At 39.2% G+C, this 27,046-nt stretch overlaps 1 protein-coding gene across 1 annotated transcript in view; it reads right to left on the bottom strand.

The window, feature by feature from the left end:
* LOC150077654 (signal transducing adapter molecule 2-like) overlaps window positions 1-22,115 on the bottom strand; it is a 149,173-nt gene extending 127,058 nt beyond the window's left edge. Inside the window, exon 1 of the mRNA XM_090385190.1 lies at window positions 21,917-22,115. Coding sequence (XP_090241316.1) covers window positions 21,917-21,956 — 40 coding nt within the window. The 5' untranslated portion in view covers window positions 21,957-22,115. The remainder of the gene's footprint in view (window positions 1-21,916) is intronic.
* Between the last annotated feature and the right edge of the window lie 4,931 nt (window positions 22,116-27,046).

Genomic DNA, 27,046 nt, shown 5'->3' with positions numbered 1-27,046 from the left:
TATACTTGCGTGTACACCAATGCTAGGAGTTTAGTAAATAATTTTGATGAATTTGAGGTATTGCTCAAAACATCAAAGGCAGATATTGTTGGGATATCAGAGACGTGGTGTCACACAGATATAAGGGATGCAGAACTGGAATTTGGGGAGTACAACATCTACAGAAAGGATAGACAGGATAGGAAGGGGGGAGGGGTTATGCTATTAGTTAAGAAACACATAAAAACCAAGGAAGTGAAGCCAGTCGACATCGCTGGACAGTGCAGTGTTGGGTCAGTTTGGTGTGACATAAGCATTGGGAGATCAAAATTGAGAGTAGGAGTGTGCTATAGGCCTAATGACTCTGATGAGTATAATAAGAAACTGTACAGGGAAATAGAGTGGGCCAGTAAATCAGAGAGTCTTATAATGGGAGATTTTAATTTCCCAGATATTGACTGGAATTTGGGGGCTGGTCACTCACACTACCAGGGCTTTTGTGGATTTATTGGATTGTTTTCTACATCAGCATGTTCGGGAGGCAACTAGAGGGAGTAATACTCTTGATTTGATTATCAGCAGTGATTCTTCATGCATTAAGAATCTGCAGATAAATGAACCACTAGGTGGCAGTGATCACAGTGCGCTGAAGTGGGATTTACTCAAAGAGGTAACTACCATTAGGGGTAAAGGGAAGGGTTATTGCTTCAGTAAAGGCGACTACGATGGACTGAGACAGTATTTAAATTCTATACAGTGGGACCAACTGACGATGTTACCAACAGCAAATTCAAATGGGAAGCATTCAAAGAATTAATCTTGGAAGCTACTAGGCTTTACATACCAACTAAGAAATATTGTTCAAGGTTTAAGCCAAAATGGATGTCAGATGAACTAATGAGGCATATGGCAGAGAAGAAAAATGCATGGGATACTTACAAATTAACAAACGACACAGAAGCCTATGACAGATACAAGTTGATATGCAACCAAGTTACAAAGGAAGTTAGGCAGGCGAAGCAGATTACGAGAAATCCTTGGCAAGGGATGCAAAGAAAAACAGCAAAGAGTTCTTTACTTATGTAAACTCTAGAAGGAAGGGGTTGAATCAGATTGGTCCACTTGATATTGATGGGTCAACTGTTGATGACCCTGCTCAGGTAGCTAACAAACTAAATGAATATTTTGCATCGACATTCACACATGAGGAGTTATTCAGCGAGGGGAATGCCAGAGGTGTATTCAACTCTAGCAGTAAGCTACAGAATCTTGAAATCACTGGGAGTAAAGTGGAGGAGAAACTGTTCAAGATAAACACAAGAAAGGCACCCGGGGTGGATGGGATCTATCCAGTTATATTAAAGGAGGCAGCAAAGGAAGTAAGCAAAACCTTAGCCATAATTATGATAGCTTCCTTGGACTCAGGGGAGGTACCCATAGACTGGAAATCTGCAAATGTGACCCCAATTCACAAAGGAGGATCAAAGGCTGGCACAAGTAATTATAGACCTGTGGGCTTAACTTCTGTTCCAGGAAAATTAATGGAGGCACTGGTTAAAGAAGCACTGCAGGATCATTTAGACAAGACTTCAGTTAAAGCTCGGACACAGCATGGTTTTGTTTAGGGGAAGTCTTGCCTGACCAATTTGATTGGATATTATAATCCAGTCACAAAAGAACTGGATGCTGGGAATAGCTTTGATATTATATACTTGGATCTTAGAAAGGCTTTTGATACTGTTGCACATGGAAGACTGCTACACAAATTGGAGCAGTGTGACATTGGAGGCAAATTGCTGCTAGGGATAAAGGGGTGGTTGAGGGGGAGAAGACAGAGAGTGGTAATCAATGGACACTGCTCATCGTGGACTAATGTTATTAGTGGAGTCCCTCAGGGCTCAGTGTTGGGTCCATTATTGTTTTCTGTATTTATAAATGATATTGATGATGGTATATCAAGCTTAATGTCCAAGTTTGCAGACGATACAAAGGTTGGCAGGGTTGTCAAGGACACTACTGACACTATGCTGCTGCAACAGGATCTGGAAAGGTTGAGCAGATGGGCTGAGAGGTGGCAAATGAAGTTTAACATTGACAAATGTAAAGTACTACACATGGGAAACAGCAACCCCAGAGCAACGTATCAACTCTGTGGTACTACACTGACAGTGGTAGAGAATGAAAGGGACTTGGGGGTGGTTGTGCAGGCAGATATGAAGTTCTCTGAGCAGTGCAGACGGGCTGCAAGAGTAGCTCATGGAGTATTGTCAATGATATACAGGAATTTTTCCAGCAGGGATAAAGACGTGATTATTCCCTTGTATAAGGCAATGGTCAGGCCTCACCTAGAGTACTGTATGTATACAGGTCTGGAGGTCCCGTTTCAAGAAGGATGTAGAGCTGCTGGAACGAGTACAGAGAAGGGCAACAAGATTAGTGAATGGAACAAAGGGGTGCTCTTACGAAGAAAGGCTTAAGTTTTGCAAATTACAGTGTCTGGAGACTAGGCACCAGCGAGGTGATCTGATAGAGGTGTATAAAGCCTTGAATGGTTTGAGCATGCTCAATGCTGATGGGATTCTTCCTCTTGCTCAGAATAATCACCTGAGAGGGCATAAATTCAAATTGAGGAAAGACAGATGTAGGATAGACATGCGGAAATTTGCCTTTAGCCAGCGGGTGGTTGGTTGGTGGAACAGACTTCCATCCCTTGTAGTGGAGGTTGATAGCCTAAATAAGTTTAAGGCTCAGCTGGACAGGTATTTTGAACGAACAGAGGGGTGAAGTGGAAGTGGGTTTTTTTTTTTTTTTTTTTTTCCGGCTGATGCAGCATAAGCTTGCTTTCTTGCATCAAATGCCTCTACTAATGCTAATGTCAAATAAATATTGACAGTTAGAGGGAATGTTTTCTCTAGAAATTGATTGCAGCATATGAAAACGTGGATTTGAGCTGTGTGCACACCAAACTGATCGAAAGTTGCGTACTGTCGACAAAATTTGGTATACTTATCAACGATCCAATCAGGATCGTTGATAAGTATCAAAGAGGCAGACACTAGTTTATTTAATACCAGTTTACCTTTTTTTTTTAAATACTGTTTTTCACTTTAATAACAAAAATATTTATTATCTATCTTTATACCTGTGAGTACTTTTCTGCAATTAGGTTAGTTTAGTTGTGAATGTAAAACATAACCTAACCTTAATAAAATTTATGCTTCACTACTTACAATAAAAAATATTTATTATTATTTCAATTATAAAAATTAATATTATAAAGACTATACTTCCCCTAAAATGCCTAAAAGGAGTGCATGTTTACAGAAGAGATGAAAAACAAATTTCCATGTTTTGTATCTGGCCGAGAGGAATGGGAAGCTGAATGTAAAGTTTGCAGAATGGGGACATATGTTTCAGTGGCCAATAAAGGGGTTGGTGATTTGAAGCAACACATTGAAACTGAGAAGCACAAGAAAGCAGTTCACGGTGAGGCCTCTTCGGGAAAGGTTACAGATTTTTTTGTCAAAGCTGTCAGTAAAATTGAATATGATCTGGCTGCTGCTGAGGGTACCTTTGCTTTTCACACTGTTAAACATCATAGTAGTTACAAATCAATGGATTGCACAACTGTCATGTTAAAAAATGTATTTTTTGATTCGGAGATAGCAAAAAGATTTTCCTGCACTAGAACCAAGACAGAAGCCATTGTAAACCTTGTACTTGCAAATCATTCTCTTAATGTTACTGTAAAAACTTTAAAAGAAAATAAAATTGCATACTGTGGGGTCTCAACTGATGGAAGTAACCATGGTTCTGAAAAAATCGTCCCGTTAATTATTCAGTATTTTGATGTAAATGAAGGAGGGTTACAAACAAAATTAATTGAATTACAGAAGATGCCTAACGAGACTGCAGATACCATTTCTACGTATGTTAAAGAAACCCTTGAAAAAAATGGTTTGTGTGAAAAATGTATTGCATTCACAGGGGACAATTGCAATACAATGTTTGGAGGACTGAGACGAAATGAAGAAGGGAATAATGTCTTTGCAAAATTAAAGAAATTGTTGCATAACAAGACTTTGATTGGAGTGGGCTGCCCTGCGCATATTTTGAACAATTGTCTTCAGAATGATGCAGAACTTTGGAAAGTTGATATAGAGAACATTGTTTTTAAAATTTACCAGTATTTTCATAATTATACAGTCCAGACTGAAGAGCTTAAGAAATACTGTGAGTTTGTTGAGATTGAACATAGATAGCTCCTTTCTCACAGCAAGACAAGATGGCTTTCATTATTTCCAAGCATCACAAGGCTCATAGATATGTTTCCAGCTTTACAGGCTTATTTTCTGTCCCCAGAAAAACCTCCCATTGTGATTAAAAGGTTCTTTGAAAATGGATTTAGTGAGATTCATCTTTGGTTCATGCAATCACTTATGAGTGTATTCCATACACACATACAACGAATTGAAAAGAAAAGTAACTCAGCTGCAGAAGTGCTAGATGTCTTAGTCTCAGTGAAAGAAATTATCTCGAAACAGATGGATCACAACTTCATGCCATTAAGAGTAAAGGAAATGCTATACAAAAAACATGATGGACTTGTACTTGAATGGGAAAAATTTTCCAGGGATACAAAAAATCTGTATAGAAATTGCATGGAATATTTAGATAAGTGGCTTCACCATATGGAATCCATTTCCTGTTTTATGTGGCTGAAAATGGATGCAGTACCAAGCTGGAACGATGTAGAATGTTTTATTTTCTACTTGATTGACAAAGGGGTAACAATTGATAATGTTAAGTGTTTTGACCAATTTAACAATTTGAAGAAATTTTTTGAGGATCAAATGAATAATAAAGACTTTAAAAACATGCTTATACATGAAAAGTGGGCCAAATATTTTAGTAATTCAAAAAATATTAAATTCCATTCAGAATTGTTGAAAATTGCCCAGTTTTTCTTTGCAATTCCTCCTCATAATGCAAATGTAGAGAGAGTATTCTATCTAATGCAAAGTCAGTGGACAAATGAAAGGAATAGGTTAAATGTCAATTCTGTAAAATGTATTTTGTTTTTGCAGTACAATTTCAAACATATGTCATGCGTTGATTTTTACACATATTTGAGAGGCAATCCAGAGCTACTGAAAGAAATAATTTCTCAAGACAAATATGAATGTACTAATCCTAAACATCAGTAAATGTGGTTTACATTGTCTTTATTTTATTATTTGCATAATATATTTGTCGTCTTTTTTAATGAAGATTCTTAATCTTCATGCATTAAGAATCTGCAGATAAATGAACCACTAGGTGGCAGTGATCACAGTGTGCTGAAGTGGGATTTACTCAAAGAGGTAACTACCATTAGGGGTAAAGGGAAGGGTTATTGCTTTCGTAAAGGCGACTACGATGGACTGAGACAGTATTTAAATTCTATACAGTGGGACCAACTGATGATGTTACCAACAGTAAATGCAAAATGGGAAGCATTCAAAGAACTTATCTTGGAAGCTACTAGACTTTACATACCAACTAAGAAATATTGTTCACGGTTTAGGCCTAAATGGATGTCAGATGAACTGATGAGGCATATGGCAGAAAAGAAACATGCATGGGATACATACAAATTAACACATGACACAGAAGCCTATGATAGATACAAGTTGATCTGTAACCAAGTTACAAAGGAGGTTAGGCAGGCGAAGGCAGATTACGAGAAATCTTTGGCAAGGGATGCAAAGAAAAACAGCAAAGAGTTCTTTACTTATGTAAACTCTAGAAGGAAGGGGATGAATCAGATTGGTCCACTTGATATCGATGGGTCAACTGTTGATGATCCTGCTCAGGTAGCTAACAAACTAAATGAATATTTTGCATCGACATTCACACATGAGGAGTTATTTATCGAGGGGAATGCCAGAGGTGTATTCAACTCTAGCAGTAAGCTAGAGAATCTTGTAATAACTGAGAGTAAAGTGGAGGAGAAATTGTTGAAGATAAACACAAGAAAGGCACCTGGGGTGGATGGGATCTATCCAGTTATATTAAAGGAGGCAGCAAAGGAAGTAAGCAAACCCTTAGCCATAATTATGAGAGCTTCCTTGGACTCAGGGGAGGTACCCATAGACTGGAGATGTGCAAATGTGACCCCAATTCACAAAGGAGGATCAAAAGCTGACACAAGCAATTATAGACCTGTGAGTTTAACTTCTGTTCCAGGAAAATTAATGGAGGCATTAGTTAAAGAAGCACTGCAGGATCATTTAGACAAGACTTCAGTTATAGCTCGGACACAGCATGGTTTTGTTAAGGGGAAGTCTTGCCTGACCAATTTGATTGGATACTATGATGCAGTCACAAAGGAACTGGATGCAGGGAATAACTTTGATATTATATACTTGGATCTTAGAAAGGCTTTTGATACTGTTGCACATGGAAGACTGCTGCACAAATTGGAGCAGTGTAACATTGGAGGCAAATTGCTGCTGTGGGTAAAGGGGTGGCTGAGGGGGAGAAGACAGAGAGTGGTAATCAATGGACACTGCTCGTCGTGGACTAATGTTATTAGTGGAGTCCCTCAGGGCTCAGTGTTGGGTCCATTATTGTTTTCTGTATTCATAAATGATATTGATGATGGTATATCAAGCTTAATGTCGAAGTTTGCAGACGATACAAAGGTAGGCAGGGTTGTCAAGGACACTACTGACACTATGCTGCTGCAACAGGATCTGGAAAGGTTGAGCAGATGGGCTGAGAGGTGGCAAATGAAGTTTAACATTGACAAATGTAAAGTACTACATATGGGAAACAGCAACCCCAGAGCAACGTATCAACTCTGTGGTACTACACTGACAGTGGTAGAGAATGAAAGGGACCTGGGGGTGGTTGTGCAGGCAGATATGAAGTTCTCTGAGCAGTGCAGACGGGCTGCAAGAGTAGCTCATGGTGTATTGTCAATGATATATAGGAATTTTTCTAGCAGGGATAAGGAGGTGATTATTCCCTTGTATAAGGCAATGGTCAGGCCACACCTAGAGTACTGTATACAGGCCTGGAGGCCTCATTTCAAGAAGGATGTAGAGCTGCTGGAACGAGTACAGAGAAGGGCAACAAGATTAGTGAATGGAACAAAGGGGTGCTCTTACGAAGAAAGGCTTAAGTTTTGCAAATTACAGTGTCTGGAGACTAGGCACCAGCGAGGTGATCTGATAGGTGTATAAAGCATTGAATGGTTTGAGCATGCTCAATGCTGATGGGATTCTTCCTCTCGCTAAGAATAATCACCTGAGAGGGCATAAATTCAAATTGAGGAAAGACAGATGTAGGATAGACGTGCGGAAATTTGCCTTTAGCCAGCGAGTGGTTGGTTGGTGGAACAGACTTCCATCCCTTGTCGTGGAAGTTGATAGCCTAAATAAGTTTAAGGCTCAGCTGGACAGGTATTTTGAACGAACAGAGGGGTGAAGTGGGAGTGGTTTTTTTTTTTTTTTTTTTTTGGCTGATGCTGCATAAGCTTGCTTTCTTGCATCAAATGCCTCTACTAATGCTAATGCTATATCCAAGATGAACTTTTTGTCCTCGTTTATTTGCCCCAAAACATGTAAATGTCTTCTTTTTATGAGTGCAGAAAATGGTAACCCTAATGACAATTCCCTGAAAAACTTTCTCCAATTCTTCTGTTGAAAATACTTTTAGTGCCATTTCAGAATTGTTTTCCTCTTCTTCATATGCAGCTTGCTAATCAATTTCAAGGAGAGTTGCTGTTTGTTGTTTGTTATTTGGTTTTTAGGAGCATTAGCAACTAAGGCCATATTGCTCCGGGGATATACGGTAGTCATTCCCTGACCTTTCCACATCCTCCATTTTTTTTTTTTTTTTTTTTAATGTGATCCCCAAACACGAGAGGTATTAGAACCTATAGTACTTAGTACAGTGCTTGGGTTGGAGGTTGAGAAGACAAAAGAAGATATTTGTTGACATTGGATTTGAACTTCTGTAGATTGTAATTTTCAGGAAATACATATGAAGGAAGGTTGTTCCAGAAAACGGCAGTTGAATGAATAAATGAGGAAGATGAAAAGTTGGTTCTGTGGGTTTGAAGTTGAACAGTAAATGGATGTTGGCTGGTGGCGGAATGTGTTCGGACTGTTTTGAAAGAGAGAGCAGGAATTATAGAAGCCAATTCAAAAGAACAGTGCCCATGGAAGTACCTGTAGAAGAGGCATGCAGCAGAAACAGAACGTCTATGAGACAGCGAGTGGAGAGACTGTTAGAGATGAATCATTAATTAACCTAACTGCCCGCTTCATAATGGAATCAAGAAACCTGAGAGATGTTTTGGGGGCACCACCCCAGATGTGGGAACAATATTCCATGGCAGGGCGGTTTTGCGATTTATACAGAGTGAGCAGCTGTTTGGAAGAAAAGTAACGCCGAGAGCGAAAGAGAAAACCAAGTTTTTTAGATGCAGAGGAAGCAATATTTGTAATGTGCTTGTGCCAAGAGAGATTACAAGTCAGTGTAATCCTCAAAAGAGATATATCATTTTGCCAAGAAATCGGAGTGTCCCTAAAGATAAGCATAGGAGCAGAAGAATCCTTTTTGCAAGATATAAGACAATACTGAGTTTTAGAAGGGTTGAAATCAACTAAGTTGTCTTTGCCCCACTGGAGAATTACCTGAAGATCAGCATTTAAGGAATTGGTAGCAGATTTTCGAGAAGTTGAAGCTGATTCAGCAGGACAAGGTTTCTCAAAATGGAAAGTGGAATGCAATGTGCTATCATCGGCAAAACTATGGATAGGATTTCCAGTCAATGGAAGAAGGTCATTAATATACAAGAGGAAAAGAGTGGGGGAAAGAACTGAACCTTGGGGTACACCGGCATTAGTGGAGAAGTTAGAAGACAGAGAGCCATCTACCATCACCCTCGGTGAGCGATCAGAGAGAAAACTGGATAACCAATTACTAAAAACAGTTGGCAAACCATAAGATGGAAGCTTGTTTAGAAGACCTTTATGCCAAACACGATCAAAAGCCTTTGAGATGTCAAGAGCAACTACTTGTGTTTCACCGAACCTTTCCATTGAATTTGTCCATAAATGGTAACATAAGCCAGAATATCACCAGTGGATTGACACTGACGGAATCCATACTAGCGATCGTTGATCAGACGGAAGGTTTCTAGGTAGTTTAAGAGTTGGCGGTTAATTGATTTCTCCATTACTTTAGAAAGAGTAGAAGTAATTGCAATGGGCCGATAATTGGATGGGAGGGATTTTGTCACCCTTTTTAGGAACTGGTTGGATATGAGCAAATTTCCAAGCAGAAGGAAAAACACCTTTAAATAAGAAAGTGAAAAAAGGCAGCAAAGAACAGGAGCACAGGTTTTGAGAACAAGTGGAGAAATACCATCAGGACCTGGAGCTTTCTTAGCATCAAGATTCATCAAAATCCTTCTGATATCCTTTTGACGGAAGACCACAGGAGGCATTGGATGGAGCTTGTTGGGAATGGTGGGAGGTGTTTTACCAAGATCATTAATACATGAGCTGGAAGAAAAATGGGATGCTAGCAGGTCAGCTTTATCCTTGGCTGAAGTGACAACAGAACCATCTGGTTTGGACAGAGGTGGGAGCAGAGATGGGCAAAAGTTTCAGCCAATAGCTTTGGCAAGAGACCAGAATGCTCGGCTGCCATTATTAATCAGTGCAAACTAGTTTGCACTGATTAATAACTGCTTTACAATTGTTGCAAGCTTTGGTGTAGGCAGAAAATGAAACTGAAGAATTATAAACAAGCCAATTACGATATGCAACATTCTTCTCTTGAACAGCCTTAGCACATCTTTTGGAAAACCAAGGTTTAGACAAAGGACGAGATTTTAAAGTATAGTGCGGGATAAAGGATTCCATTCCTGCAAGAATTATTTCACTGACACGATCTGAGCAAACGTTGACATCAGAAGTTTTGAAACAGTAATCCGACCAAGGAAAAGAAAAGAAGTCTCGCAGGTCATCCCATTATGCATTCTTGTAATGCCAAACAGCATGAGGTTGGGAATAGCCATGAGATAAAGGTTCCATTGGAGAAGAGACAATCACCAGGTTGTGATCTGAAGTGCCTAAAGGACCTCTCACTTCAACCGTGTACTTAGAAGGGTTGTTTGTGAGAAAACGATCAAGCGTATTGGCTGTATGATTAGGATTGTCCGGTATTCTTGTAGGTAAATGAACAATCTGTGCTAGGTCATTAGTAATTGCAAAAGCCTCAGCATCCTGACCTGCTGGGTCAGTGTGACTAGAAAACGGAAGCCAGCTGGAGTTGTGAACATTAAAATCACCAAGGAAAATTACCTCGCTGTTAGGAAAGTTGGACTGGAGAAAGTCAAGTTGCAAAGAGAGGAAGTCAAAGAGCTCCAAGTGATTAGTGGAGTTGGGAGAACGGTAGAGACAACAGATGAATTTGACACAATGAGGTAGAGAGATTTTAAGCCAGAGAAGATCAAAGAGAGGAGATTCCAAATTGCCAAGTCTCTGACAGGGAATATCAGAACGGACATATGCACAAGTACAACCTTTGAGGCGAAAGGAATCATACAGCGAATAATTTGGGCATCTGAGATGAGCAGTAGTTGAATCAACCGATAACAGAGATTCTGTCAGAAAAAGTACATGGGGTTTGGCAGACTGCAAGTGGAAATGGACATTGTTGAGATTAGAATTGAGACCACGTATATTTGTGAAATGAATTATGAAGTCCTTGGGAGGTTTAGATCTTTTCGCAGATAAGCTTGCTCCATTAGTTTGACAATTCATAGTGTATTCAATAGTAAGAAAAAGTGGGTGGGACATGCTGTATGAAGTAATGAAATTTTTGGATATGGCATACACGTGGTAAGAATATACCCAGATCCTTGACATAACGTGGCCTCGGCAATGCTTCCCCGCATACACACTACTCGGACTTCCTCCAGTCACTTTCTGGCAGAGTAGAGGTAGCAAAATTATACACTAGCTGATCCGGAAGGCTCCTAGAGTGTTACCAATAGGTTCGGTCCGGTGTACTAACTAGCGGCCGGCCTGTGAAAACCGTTGTAGAGCTGTACCCTCGAAATGTAAGGAATATTGGATCTCCGCCACGACATTCATCGTAACCTCAAAAGTCATCAATCATACTGCATGATGGAAGAGATAGGGAAGGGTTGACTGGAACTTAGCTCTAGAGACTAAACATGGGTTCCACCACTTCAAGCCTCCAATAAGCAAAGTGGTGGTATTTCACCGGTTGATGAGAGTCATCTATTACCTAGTACTGCCTGGTAACATAGAGGGGCAGCGTCCCTCAATGTGGTGTGGGTGCCACACCTCGACCACTACTTACGTTGGTTCACACCTGGGTGGTCACCCACCATATACTTGTGTATGGAGGTTATACCCAAGATTACTAACAATCCCAGCATCGTGAAGGTGCAAGCAGAGGATTTGGCTGTCACAGACCGTCCGGACTTCGCCGAAATTGGGTCCACTTGACTTGAGTGTCACCCAAATATCAGTTCCATCAGCGTTTTAGACTCCCAGGTAGCAAGTACAGCTTGTCTGGCATATCTGAGAGAATGTCTGTGACAACCTCAAGGACCAACCTCAATTTGGTGGTCACTGGCTAAATCAAGGAGAGTTGCATCGTCTAAGTCACTTGCATGTGAGTCAATGCAGTCACGTACATTGGCAGTGTCCTAAGTTCCAAATCTTTTCCGATCTTCACAATGTCTTCGGCGGTTGTCTGAACTTGCGATTCAAAACCAGAATGTTCATTTACCAAATCATTTCAAATGGGGCAAATCATGCTGCCAAACAGAATGCATGTTGTTGGCAGTGCTTTCTAACAAAGATGTGGTTATATATTTTTGATCGTATTTAAAAAGGTTTGATTTGATTTGGATTTTATTGGCGCATTAGCAACTAAGGCTATAATGTGCCAAGACCAGGTAATATATAAAAAATTAACATCTCAGTGACCTAATTAATTAGGCCACCATGTCCAGATATATAATAACAAATATATAAAAAAGATAAATCAGTAAAAGAAATAACAATAACATATAAATTTTAAATACGATTAAAAACCTTTATTGATTTCAAAAAGCTAAAAATAGCAGACACATTGTCATTGTCGGATAAAATCTGACTGAGTGTATACAGCTCAGTCAGATGATTAAAAGCGGTAAAACGGATATTGCTAAAATCTGGACAATCAATTAAAATGTGGATATTTAAAAGTGTAAAAAATAAATAGTGAAATGAAAAGTTTGAAAGGCTGTCATGTCTTCTCACCAGGATGAAATTAAGAATACTGAACACTGTTGCACGTTGCAGCTGACTGCCTGAGAGGAGCTATTGTCACATGTGCATGTGAGACAATAGAGTTGGCACCACAGCATATATGTACCATACCTAGGGCTACGAAAATGCAGCATATGTGCAGAGTAAGTGTCTAGGCTATTGAATGTTTTAATATGTACAGTAAATTTTCCATTTAAACATAATTGAAAACCGTGTTATAGTGAAACCTGTGCTGTTGAAGCCGTGCTAAACGAGGTATTGCTATATATTTCCCATCTCTTTGACAATAGTCACCGACAATAACTAGCTCCTGTGGGATCAGCGCATTCTGTCCTGAAGGTTGCTGCTGTGTTGCGTGATGCATAAGAGTGATCTCTGGCATTGAGTTGGGAAGCTGAGAGTTTGATGGGTGCCCCATTTCAATTCCTTCAAGCACTTCTACCCTAACTCTCATAGATGCCCATCAGAAAGCTGAGTTAGTACCAATTTACTTGACACTGTGCATCTAGCACACACAAAGACATCCTCCTTGGCTATTTCGACAGTCTACTGTATATTGACTTATATCACTTATCTTTGACAAATTCAATGGAAAAACTTGGTGAAACTAAAGTTGTTATTCATGATACTTCTAATGCTTTTGATTATGTTTGACATAAAGGCCTTCTAAACATGGCTCTCCCATATATATATTGTTTTTGCAAATTGGTTTTCAGTTTTTTTCTCTGAACATTTCGTGGGAGAAAGTAGATGTCCCTCTTGTCTTCTTACATTTCCAATAATGCTGGTGTTAGTATTATCCATTTTTTATTTATTTATTTACATAAATACAAACACTATTTACAATCATTTGAACCTGTGTAAGAAATTCCAGCAGAAAATGGAGCTTCTCTTACAAAATTGTAAAATGCAACAAAACTCTCAGACTCAAAAGTAAAAGAAAAACATGTATAGACAATGACATTTATGTATGTGTGTGTGTGTATGTATGTGGCCTGTTTGTAGTGGCTCCAGGACCTGGGTCCATCTCTGCAAATTGTCTCTGTCTTGACTACAGAATCTGTGTAAACAGGGCCTGAAATGTGAGCAGCCAACATCTGAGCAACTGCTGCCTGATGCCCATCCCAAGGCACGTGGAGCCGGGCATAATCTACTATATGTGCCTAAGTAGTGCGCTAAAATCCTGCATCCACTGGATGTAACGCAACACCAGTGGATGCCAGCAATTTCTACTTAGGATGCCCAGTCCTGAGTACCAGCAAGAAAAAAAAAAAAAAAAAAAATTATAATAATAAAAATAAAATAAATAAATTAATAAAAAAATAGATAAAGCAAAAAAAATAAATAAATAAAATAAAATAAATAAAAATAATTTAAAAAAAAAAAGAAATACCAGTGGTTGGCATCTCTGAACAACCTCATAGATCAAAAGAATTGAAGTCCAGGATGGCTAGTAGGTGACACAGGGAACAGTTCAGCAAGAGTTCCTTGAATTATCCAGTGGTGAAGCTACTGCATTCTTCTGCTGAAGACGTCGTTGGTTAAGCTTTGAAGGGCTTGAAAGTTTATTTTATTTTTGAAATTAAGTCTTTAAGATTGACTTCTGAGATGTCAAATTTTTAAGTGTTGTCCGTTGACTCAAAGTTTGAATAGCATAAAGCTTAATGAGCGGTACTCATCTTAGATAATCTGCTGCGTTACATGAAGTTAGGATGGAAGAATAATTTGAGGCTTAAGGTAGTTTAAAATAATTTAAATGATTTAAAATAAGTTAAGACTGTGAACACTGAATTAAAATATGCTCAAGGAAGTAGAAGTGCACAACTTCATTCCTGGCCTGGTTGTCATTGAAGAATTAATTTAAAACTTAACGTCATCAGTGGCAATACTAAAAGGAGAGGAATTGAGTATTTTTAAAGACTTCTATATTCCCGTGATGCACTTTGTGACATGTGGGAATCTCAGGTGCGTGAGATTCCAGACCGAGGAGAGGTTGGTGGGTAGTTTTGTGTTTACGACATTAAGTTTGGTATTGTGGTGGCACCATTCTATGATAAGAGCTTCATATTGAAAGATTTTATAACTGGATTTTAATTTTACGATGGTGATGGCCGAATCAACTAGGGGGTTATGGTTATTAGACTGTACGTGTTGTGTGAGTTAAGTGCTGGATTGACCAGTCCTGAAGCTTTTGTAATGGTAATATGCTTGTGTGTTGGAAGTTTTTGAGGAACCGCATTTTGTGGTACTGCTCCCGATATAGCATGCTTTACAACCTTGTTGACAATTAATTAAATACACAATATTACTCAAGTCGTTTATTGAGTATTTGTGTGTTTCTTTACAAGCATTAAACTGAGTTCTTAATTTATTGTATGAAGAGAATATAAGTGTAATATCAGTGCCTGCGAACACTTGGCAGAACTGTCTAGCGAGACTGCTGTGATAGGGAAGGATAATGCACGTATTCTGTTTGGTGTTGTGTTTAATTAAGCTATTGGTGTTATTCTTTGCAATGAAAATTATATGTTGGATTAATTGAAGTGGATATTTCCTGGTCGTGAATTTTTCTGTGAGATATTGTAATTCTGCGGATAAATATCTGCAGAATTACAATATGGATTTGATTGTATAGGACAGCTTTTTTTGTACTAAGTGGGTGGTATGCCTCGAGATGTAGATATTTTCCTGTGTGTGTATTTTTCCTGTTGATCCTGGTTCCTAGTTTGGTGCCTATTTTGTATATTGTGAGATTAAGAAAGTTGATTTTGTTGTCAATTTCTGTTTCAAGTGTGTATTTTAGTCTGTCATGTATTGTGTTGAATTTAATAAAGAGATTATCAATTGTAGTTCTATTTCCTATTATAAGTATGTCATCTGCATAACGCATATAAAGTTTAATCCCAGAAGGGTAAGGTTGTAGTACTTGGTTTTCAATAGTGGCTAAGTAGATTTCTGATAAGGGAGCTGAAATTCCTAGTCCCATGGGAAGGCCAAATATTTGTTCAAATATCTGGTTTTGAAAACGGAAGTGTCCAGCTTCAAGTAAAAACGAGGTAAGTTCTAAGATATTAATGGTAAGAGAGGTGCGGTTGATTAAAGTATCATCAATCGTTAGGAATTCGCGTAAGGCTTGTAGTGTGAAGGGCAAATGTACGTTTGTATATAAGGAAACAACATCTAAAGAGGCTAAGATGTCTACATGAAGTTAGGATGGAAGAATAATTTGAGGCTTAAGGTAGTTTAAAATAATTTAAATCTATAATTTAAAATCTAAAATACGGTTCCTCAAAAACTTCCAACACACAAGCATATTACCATTACAACAGCTTCAGGACTAGTCAATCCAGCACTGAACTCACACAACACGTACAGTCTAATAACCATAACACCCTAGTTGATTCGGCCATCACAATCGTAAAATTAAAATCCAGTTATAAAATATTTCAATATGAAGCTCTTATCATAGAATGGTGCCACCACAATACCAAACTTAATGTCGTAAACACAAAACTACCCACCAACCTCGGTCTGGAATCTCACGCACCTGAGATTCCCACATGTCACAAAGTGCATCATGGGAATACAGAAGTCTTTAAAAATACGCAATTCCTTTCCTTTTAGTATTGCCAATGATGACGTTAACACGAAAGTCGGTCCTTCATGACTTTTGGCTTCACTGATCATATTTTAAAGTTTTAAATTAATTCTTCAATGACAACCAGGCCAGGAACGAAGTTGTGCACTTCTACTTCCTTGAGCATATTTTAATTCCGTGTTCACAGTCTTAACTTATTTTAAATCATTTAAATTATTTTAAACTACCTTAAGCCTCAAATTATTCTTCCATCCTAACTTCATGTAACATAGCAGATTATCTAAGGTGAGTACTGCTCATTAAGCTTTGTGCTATTCAAACTTTGAGTCAATTGCAAACGGTACATTACGACATTCTATAATCTATCTAAGTGTTGTCCATTGTTCTTTGTAGTTGGGGAAGGACAATAGGATGTGGTAGGATGTGGTTCCAGGATTCCTCTTCCCCACAGGAGCAATAAGGATTTGTCGCCAGTCCGAATTGGAACAGTTTCGCTTTAAGAGCACCATGTCCTGTTAGGATGTAGGAAGTGCTCATGGATGGGTAAAACCAATTACAATGCGGCTTATTCATGGCAAAGGTGACATCCGGGATGAAAAGTCTGGTGACCTATCCAGCGTGGCTTTCATCCCATCTAACCTGCCAAAGGGAGAGGAGGAGTTATTTATTCCATAGGTTTATTTTTACCTGTTTGATATTTTAGCAGGATTGCAGTCTATTCCAAGGAGTGAGGTTGGTAGGCCTTTTTTGTATTTGTAAATGTAGCCTCTATAAGCTATATATATATATAGGTCCATGGGAAGGGCCCTAATACAACCTGCAGTGCATTAGTTGAGTTTCTTCTTGGTACTCGGTGTGTCACAAGCAGCATGGTTCTTTGCATGGAAAGGAGTTTGTCCTGTTAGTGTCCTGTTTGCATGGAAAGGATTTTGCTGTTAGTGACTCTATGGAACCAGACCCCAGCAGCATAGGAAGCAATTGGTAAGAACAGCTTTATAGTAGAGAGATAGGGTTCATTTGGTGAGTCCCCAATCCGAACGGGAGATCCTGATAACAGCTGCAGTGGAGGCTTTGGTTTTGTTTGCTAAACTGTTCACATGTGGTTGGAAACTGAGCCTGTCATCCAATATGATGCCAAGGTTAGTTTGTGCCACATATGGAATTTGCTTCCCGTGAATGAGCACTTTAGGGGATCTGCGGTAATCCAACCTGTTTTTGAAGATCATTGGCTTTGTTTTTGTTTGATATTTTTAATTTATTTGTGAGGTCCAGCTTACCAGGTCATCCAGGACAACCTTTGCTTGGTCTCAAGGGTCCTCCTGGATCTTTCTAGCAGCAAATGATACAAGAAAGCAAGCTTATATAGCATCAACCAACAAAAAAAAAAAAAAAAAAAACCTACACACACCACCAATCCATAGCCTCCAAGAATTTGTCTAGTACTTCCTTGAATTTACTCAAACATCCATTTCCACAGCAGATGGAAGTCTGTTCTAACAATCAACCACCCTTGAACATCTAACTTGCAACCATCCTTCTTCAACTTGAATTTATATCCCCTCGTGTGTAGTGTCAGCAAGGAAGAATGCCTTTAACATTCACCTTACTCAATCCATTAAAGGCCTTAAATACCTCAATCAGATCACCCCGCAGGTACCTAGTCTCCAGATGCTGAAATTTGCAGCTAAAGCTTTTCTAGATAAAAGCATCATTTTTTTCCCTTCAGCAGTCCGGTTGTCCTTCTCACCCGTTCCAGCAGATCTACATCCTTCCAAAAGTGAGGCCTCCACATCTGTATACAGCACTCAAGAAATGGCCTAACCATGGCCTCATAAAAAGGGATAATCACCTCCTCCTCATAGCAAAGCTTCTGTATATCAAGGACGAAACCACATGAGCTGTCCTAGAAGCATGTCTGCACTACTCAGAGAATTTCATATCTGACTGCAAAATTACCTGCAGGTCTTTTTTCATTTTCCACTACCCTGACTGTAATACCACACAGTTGATAAGTTCCTCTGGGATTACTGCTATCCATATGCAGTACCTTGCATTGGTCAATGTTAAATCAGCTGCCATTTCTCAGCCTATCAACCCAATTTTCCTAGATCTCGTTACAGTAGCTCACCCACTGTTGTTAACCACTTTGCCAACCTTTGTATCATCTACAAATTAAACGTTAAACCTGATATACCTTCATCAATATCCTTAATAAAGATTGAAAACAGCAATGGGCTCAGCACTTAACCCTGGGGACTGACTAATAACATTAGTCCACAAAGAGCAGTGCTCACTGATAACCACTGTTTTCTTCCACTTCACCATCCCTTTATCCATAGCAGTAACTTGCTATGGATAATAATGCAAGAAGGCAACAGCCTTTTTTTTTGAATTAGTGTAAAATATAATAAAAATAAAAAAAAATAATAAAAAATAAATAATTAAAAAAGAATAAAAATAAAATGAAATAAAAAAGAATAAAAATAATTTAAAATAAAATAAAATAAAAAAATAATAATAATAGTAAACACTATTGAGGAAGTGTTACTTATTTGAGGTATAATGAGAAAGACAACCCTTAAAGGATTTTATATGTTTAATATAAGTATAATAAGGATTTCACTGCATAACTTTTGACAAATACCACTATTGCACTAATAAGGCTGTTCAACTTTTCTAGCAGTCTGAGGTTTATTACCCCTGAACTTTTTATAGTAATAATCAATAATAATAACAAAGAATAAAATAATAAAAATATAAAGGAAGATATGAAAAAATAAAAAGATATGTAAAAAGTAGATAAGAAAATAGACTATGTGCTTCCCTCCTCATGTAGGTAACTATCCAGGGGACCTTTGAAATATTCTTCAAACTGAGTCTCAACTACCATGAATTGCATTGGAAGAAGGAAGGGGTTAAATCACTTCGGATCATAAGGTCAACTGGTTAAAGGTTGAACGCCCTCTTCAGAAACCTGACAAATTGAATAAGTACTTTCCATATATATTCACACATGAGGAATTCTTTAGAGAAAGGTATGCTAAAAGTTTATCAAACGAAATAATTTTGTGATAACTGAAAAGATATAGAAATTAAACATAAAAAAGGCACCTGGGGTGGATGGGATCTATCCCATTGTATTAAGGAAGGCAGCAGAGGGGATAAAGCAAACCCTTAGTTATAATTATGAGAGCATCCTTGAATCAGGGAAAGTCCCTATAAACTGGACATGTGTGAATGTATCCCCAGTTCACAAAGGGAGATCCAAAATGTAAAATGAGTAATTATAGGCCATTTCAATTAATACCTGTTCCAGGGAAAATAATGAAATCACTGGTTAAAGAAGAAATACAGGATCATCTAACAGGAATGAAAATATATTGCAGTTATAGGATTAGCATTAGTTGAGGCATACGATGCAAGAAAGCAAGCTTATGCAGCATCAGCCAAAAAAACCCTCCCATTTCATCCTTCCATTTGTTCCAAATGCTTGTCCAGCTCAGCCTTAAATTTATTTAGGCTATAACTTCCACAACAGATGGAAGTCTGTTCCAGCAATCAACTACCCATTGGCTAAAGGCAATGGGTAGTTGATAGATGTGTAGTTCATAGATGTGTGGTAGTTTGCCCTAAAGGCAAACTTCCACACATCTATCCTACAACTGTCTTTCCTCAATTTGAATCTATGTTCCCTCAGGTTCTTAGTCCGAGCAAGCAGAAGTATCCCATCAGCATTCAGCCTACTCAAACCATTCAAGGCCTTATACACCTCAATCAGATCACCTAACAGGTGCCTAGTCTCCGGATGTTGCAACTTGCAGAACTTAAACCTTTCTTCATAAGTGCGCCCCCTTCGTTCCTCTCACCAATCTTGTTGCCCTTCTCTGTACATGCTCAAGCAAATCTACATCCTTCCTAAAATGAGGCCTCCAGACCTGTATACAGTACTCGTGGTGTGGCCTGACCATTGCCTTGTATAACAGGATAATTGCCTCCCTGTCCCTGCTAGCAAAATTCCTATATATCATCAACAAGGCAGCCTATCATCATCGTCCTGGCAGCCCGTCTGCACTGCTCAGTGGACTTCATATTTGACTGCACAATTGCCCCCAGGTATTTTTCACTTTCCACTTTCCTGAGTGTGCTACCACACAGTTGGTACATTTCTCTTCAGTTATTGCTACCCATGTGCAGTACTTTGCATTTGTCAATGTTAAACTTCAGTTGCCACTTCTCAGCCCATCTGCCTAACTTTTCTAGATCCTGTTGCAGTAGCATACTGTCTTTAATGTCCTTAACAACCCTGCCAACCTTTGTATCATCCTCAAACTTGGACATTAAGCATGATATATCTTCATCAATATTATTGATAAATACACAAAACAACAATTGGCCCAGCACCAAACCCTGGGGGACTCCACTAATAACATTACTCCACGTAGAGCAGTGGCCACATACAGCAGAGATTGATTTGTTAAAGGGAGTCTTATCTGGCCAATCTGATTGGATACTATGATAGAGTGACCAAGAAAATGGAGACAAAAAATTATTTTGATATCATATACTTTGATTTCAGCAAGGTTTTGGATACTGCTGCACATAAAAGCTATAGCATTAAGGGCCAGATGCTGCTATGGAAAAAGGGATGGTTGAGTGGGAAGACAGAGTGGTAATCAGTGGGCACTGCTCTTCATGGCTAATGTTATTAGTGGAGTCCCCAGGGTTCAGTGATGAGCCAACTATTGTCTTCAATATTTATTAGTGATACTGAAGACATACAAAGCTTAATGGCTAAGTTTATAGATGATACTAAGATTAGCAAAGTAAGTGACTGCAACGAGATCTAGGAAAATTAGTTCAATGGGCTGAGAAAAGGCAGCTGAAGTTTTAACTGCTACCCATATGCAAGGCACTGCATATAGGCAGCAGTAACCCCAGACCAACTAGGTGGTACTAAACTCAGGGTTGTGAAGAATGAAAAAGACCAGAGAATAATTGTGCAGTCAGACATGAAATTCTATGAGCAGTGGAAGCATTCTGCCAGGGGTTCAATGATATACAGAAACTTTGCTAGTAGGGATAAGGTGATTATCCCTTTGTACAAGGTCATGGTTCCGCCATATCTTGAGTACTGTGTACTGGTCTGTAGACCTCACTTTAGGAAGGATGTAGATATCCTGGAACAGTGGAGAGAAAGGCAACTAGATTGGCGAGGGGAACAAAAGGGCACTCTTACCTAGAAAGACTTCAGTTCTGCAATCTGCAGCATTTCAAGACTAGATATCTGCAGGGAGATCTGACTGAGGTGTTTAAAGCCTTGAATGGATTGAGCAAGTTGAATGTTAATGGCATTCTTCCACTTGCCAATACAAGAGGTCATAAATTCAAGTTAAGGAAGGATGGTAAGTATTACTATTAGTAATGACCATATGGTGGAAGAAAGCCTGAGGCTTATGCTGCACCAGCCAAAAAAAGCCCATGTTGTTGTGGGAATGGCGATTGAATAAATTCAAGGAAAAGTAGACAAATTATTGGAGGGTATTAATAGGTGAACTGTGTAGGTTTTGATTTTTTTTTTTTTTGGCTGATGCTATATAAGCTTGCTTTCTTGCATCATTTGCCATTACTACTATGTAGGGGGGGGGGAGCCATCAGTGTGAGTTCTGTGGATTACAAATTCTCGGCAATAATCTGTTCAGCGACTTCATATTGCATTTCAAGCACTGAAAACACATACTAAATTAAAAGATACGGGTAGCTTTCACAGATGCACGAACTGGAAGACATATACCTAAATTACGTAATGATTAGTTTAAATTCGGTATAAGAAAAACTTCTTTTAGCCAGACCATTGAAATAAATAATCACCTAATTTTACAGAAGTGAAGAACCATGTAAATAGTTCCCTATATTAGTACTATTACGAGTTACCTATATTAGTACTACTACTATTTCCGATTTTGCCGAACAGGATATGAAAACACCTTACCCACTTCCTTTTCAAACGGAGGAGCGCTGAAAAGTGGCATTCCGTAATTATTATAACCGAGTAAACATTCGAATACCTTGACAGTTAACTATTTCAATATCCAAAACAATCCGAAAGTACTGATGTTTTAAAAAATGCACATGAGTTATCTCTTGCAATATCTAAAACGAAACGCTGTGACAAAGATTACGACATCACAAAAACCAAAACAGTCACTCGGCACATCATCACTAACATAACACACGTTCACTGATAAATCCCAGCCCACATGATTCTGAAGGTATCTCGACTACAGCGACATCATTCGGCATCAGCATTTGAAAGTACGTAAAAAATACCTGATACTGCTTGAGAGAAACAAATTATTTCTCACAAGAGAAATTATGTTTCATGGAGACATATTTTCGAAAATATATCCCCCCCCCCTACGAAACCGCTAAACAGGCCTGACAACGGTGAACCATGCTCAATATAATGGTGTCAATAACATACCATGAAAACAAATCCCACTCTTCCAACAGCGCAGACCTTAGCTCATCAAGTGCAATGGAACGGCCAAATACGTGCCACATATATTCGATCAGATTTAAGTCTGCTGATCTAGCTGACACCGGCAATCATTGGATATCGTTAGTTTCAAAGATATTCCTCCACCACTTGAGCTCGTGCAATAGCGTTGTCGTACATGAAAAGAAAATTTGGACCAAACGATCTGCATTCGTTACTTCGGTCAAGTTATGGTACCCCTATCAAGAACTGGTAGGAGTACCATAACTGTACCGAGAAATTAAGGCCTGCCTGACGGCAAAATACCATCAGAGACTCAGAAGCCTGCTGAAAGCAAAGCTTAACGGACGGAAAACAGTTAAAGCCATAAACACCTATGCAGTCCTAAACTACCCAGTGATACATACTCCTTCGGAGTTATAGATGGGACCAACCCCGACTTGGGGGGATATCATGACAAAAACAAAAGACAATGATCACCAAGAGCCGCCAACACCACCCGAAATCTGCTGTGGAGAGACTGACAATTGCCCGGAAAGAAGGAGGAAGGGGCCTGATAGACCTCATTGAGCAACAGAAGACAGCGATAGTTAACCTGAAGGATTACTTCCAGAAACACACAGCAGCACTTCAGCAGGCTAGAAGGAAGATAGACAAGCAGGATACCCCACTCAACTTAAGCGAGCAGTCCCCCCAACCAGGAGGCACAAACGAAGCTAGAAAGATTGGCAAAAAAGACACTCCAGGGCAGACACCATAGTGATCTCCACCAAGATCACAGAGATAAAATTGCATTCCATTGCATGGCTCACGAGCGGGACGCTCTTTCCTGAGAGTGATAAAATATGGCTTGTCTATCTTCCTTCTGGCCTGCTGAAGTGCTGCTGTGTGTTTCTGGAAGTGAACGATTCATGCTCGCAATCCAAGACCAGGTAATCAACACCAGAAACTACGGAAAATATATCGCCAAGGAGCTCTGAGTGACCGATTACACATGTCGATGATGCCACCAGGTCTCAGAAACGATCCAACACGTCTCCCCGGGGTGCAAGATGATCACCCAGACTGAGGACACTCATTGACTCGAATGAGTACAATGAACAATTGTGCAGAGAAATAGAGTGGGCTAGTAAATCAGAATGTCTTATAATGGGGAATTTTAACTTCCCAGATATTGATTGGAACTTGTAGATTGGTCAGTCACACGCTAGTAAGACTTTTCTGGATTTATTGGATGATTGTTTTAGGGAGCAGCATGTTCGAGAGACAACCAGAGAGGGTAATACTCTTGATCTGATTATCAGCAGTGATCATTCGTGTATTAAGAATCTGCAGATAAAGGAACCACTAGGTGGCCGTGATCACAGTATACTGATGTGGGATTTACTTAAAGATATAATTACCATCAGGAGTAAAGGAAGGGGTTTTTACCTCCATAAAGGTGAGTATAAAAGTGGTCTCAGACAGTTTTTAAATTCTGTACAGTGGGATCAACTGACGATGTTACCAAGAGTAAATTCTAAGTAGAAGCATTCAAGGAATTAATCGTGGAAGCTACTAAATGTTTCATACCTATTAAGAAATATTGTTCAAGGTTTAGGCCTAAATGGTTATCAAATAAACTAATGAAACTCGTGACAGAGAAGAAAAATGCATGGGATGCGTATAAATTATCAAGCGACTCAGAAACCTATGGCAGATATAAGCTAGTCTGTAATCAGATCACAAATGGGGTTAGGCAGGCGAATGCAGATTACGAGAAATATTTGGCAAAGGATGCTAGAAAAACAGCAAGGATTTCTTTACTTATATAAACTCTAAAAGGAAGGAGATGAATCTGATTGGTCAACTTGATATCGATGGTTCGACTGTTGATGATCCTGCTCAGATAGCAAACAAACTGAATGAGCATTTTCCATCGACATTCACACATGAAGAGTTTGAAAATGGCAGAAGGTTATCAAATTATAGCTGGGTGCTTAATGTTTTTGTAATAACTGAGAAAAAAGTGGAGGAGAAATTGTTGAAGTTAAACATAAGAAAAGCACCTGGAGTGGATGGGATCTATCCAGTTATATTAAAGGAGGCGGCAAAGGAAGTAAGCAGACCCTTAGCTATAATTATGAGAGCATCCTTGGACTCAGGGGATATCCCCACGGACTGGAGATGTGCAAATGTATCTCCAATTCACGAAGGGGGCTCGAAGGGTGACACGAGTAATTACAGACCAGTTAGTTTAACTTCTGTTCCGGGGAAAATAATGCAATCACTGGTTAAAGATACATTGCAGGATCATCTAGACAAGACTGCAGCAATAATTCAGACACAGCGTGGGTTTGTTAAGGGACAGTCTTTTCTGAAAAATTTGATAGGATATTATGATGTGGTTACAAAGGAACTGGATGCAAAAAATAATTTTGATATCATATATTTGGATTTCAGGAAAGCTTTTGACACTGTTGCGCATGGAAGACTATTGTACAAATTGGAGCAGAATGGTATTAAGGGTAAGTTGCTACAATGGATAAAAGGATTGCTGAGTGGGAGAAGACAGATGGTGGTAATCAATGCGAGCTGCTCTCCGTGGACTAATGTTATTATTGGAGTTCCACGGGGTTCGGGGTTGGGTCCACTGTTGTTTTGTATATTTATCAATGTTATTGATGAAGGTATATCAGGCTTAGTGTCGAAGTTTGCAGATGATACAAAGATTGCAGGGTTGTTAATGACAGTAATGGCAGTGTGCTATTGCAACAAGATCTAGAAAATTTGGGCAGATGGGCTAAGAAGTGGCAACTGAAATTTAACCTTGACAAATGCAAAGTACTGCATATGGGTAGAAGTAACCCCAGAGAAACGTACCAACTGTGTGGTACTACACTTAAGGTGGTAGAAAATGAAAAAGATCTATGAGTAACTGTGCAGTCAGATATGAAGTTTACTGAGCAATGCAGACAGGCTGCCAGAGCAGGTCATCGGGTTTTGTCAATGATATATAGGAATTTTGCTAGCAGGGAAGGAAAAGGAGGTGATCATCCCTCTGTATAAGGCAATGGTCATGAGTACTGTGTAGTGGTCTGGAGGCCTCATTTTAGGAAGGATGTAGATTAGCCTGAGCGTGTACAGAGAAGGGCAACAAGATTGGTGAGGGGAATGAAGGGATCCTCTTACCAAGAGAGGCTTAAGTTCTGCAAATTGCGGTGGCTGGAGACTAGGCAACTGCGCGGTGATCTGATTGAGGTGTATAAGGCCTTGAATGGGTTGAGCACGCTGAATTCCGATGAGATCCTTCCACTTGTTCAGATTACGAACCCAAGTGGGCATAAATTCAAATTAAGAAAAGACAGGTGTAGAATGGATGTGCGGAAATTTGCTTTTGGCCAGCGTGTGGTTAATTTCTGGAACAAATTTCCATCTGCCGTTGTGGAAGTTGATAGGTTAAATAAATTTAAGGAGGAACTGAACAGGCATTTGGAGCGAATGGTGTGATTTTTTTTTTTTTTTTTTTTAATGGCTGATGCTGCATAAGCTCATACGCTTTCTTTCTTGCATCACATGCCACTACTGCTACTACTACTACTATTACTACTACAACTACCCTCTCTGCACGGGAAGCACAGCATTATCGTTACCGTCCTCCCATACCATGTGGAAAAGGCCCGGATTCGAATCCCGTCGATGACGCCAGGAACTGGCAAAAGATGCTAAGAAAAACAGCAAGGATTTCTTTACTTATATAAACTCTAAAAGGAAGGGGAGGAATATGATTGGTCCACTTGACATCGATGGTTCGACTGTTGATGATCCTGCTCAGATAGCAAACAAACTGAATGAGTATTTTGCATCTACATTCACACGTGAGGAATTATTACAATTTGAAAATGGAAGAAGGTTATCAAATTGTAGCAGTGTGCTTAATGATTTTGTAATAACGAGAGCAAAGTGGAGGAGAAATTGTTGAAGTTAAACATAAGAAAGGCACCTGGGGTGGATGGGATCTATCCAGTTATTTTAAAGGAGGCGGCAAAGCAACTAACCAAACCCTTAGCCATAATTATGAGAGCATCCTTGGACTCAGGGGAGGTTCCCACGGACTGGAGATGTGCAAATGTGTCCCCAATTCACAAAGGTGGATCGAAGGGTGACACGAGTAATTACAGACCAGTTAGTTTAACTTCTGTTCCGGGTAAAATAATGGAGTCGCTGGTTAAAGATGCATTGCAGGATCATCTAGACAAGACTGCAGCAATAATTCAAACACAGCATGGGTTTGTTAAGGGAAAGTCTTGTCTGACAAATTTGATTGGTTATTATGATGTGGTCACAAAGGAACTGGATGCAAAAAATAATTTTGATATCATATATTTGGATTTCAGGAAAGCTTTTGACACTGTTGCGCATGGAAGACTACTGTACAAATTGGAGCAGAATGGTATTAAGGGTAAGTTGCTACAATGGATAAAAGGATGGTTAAGTGGGAGAAGACAGAGGGTGGTAATCAATGGGTGCTGCTCTTCGTGGACTAATGTTATTAGTGGAGTCCCACAGGGTTCGGTGTTGGTCCACTGTTGTTTTGTGTATTTATCAATGATATTGATGAAGGTATATCAGGCTTAATGTCGA

Source organism: Mastigoproctus giganteus, chromosome 11, assembly GCF_048544385.1.
Source record: "Mastigoproctus giganteus isolate SK-2022 chromosome 11, ASM4854438v1, whole genome shotgun sequence".
Taxonomy (NCBI): domain Eukaryota; kingdom Metazoa; phylum Arthropoda; class Arachnida; order Uropygi; family Thelyphonidae; genus Mastigoproctus; species Mastigoproctus giganteus.
The sequence above is the reverse complement of the archived record's forward strand: the minus strand, read 5'-3'. Positions and strand labels throughout refer to the sequence as shown.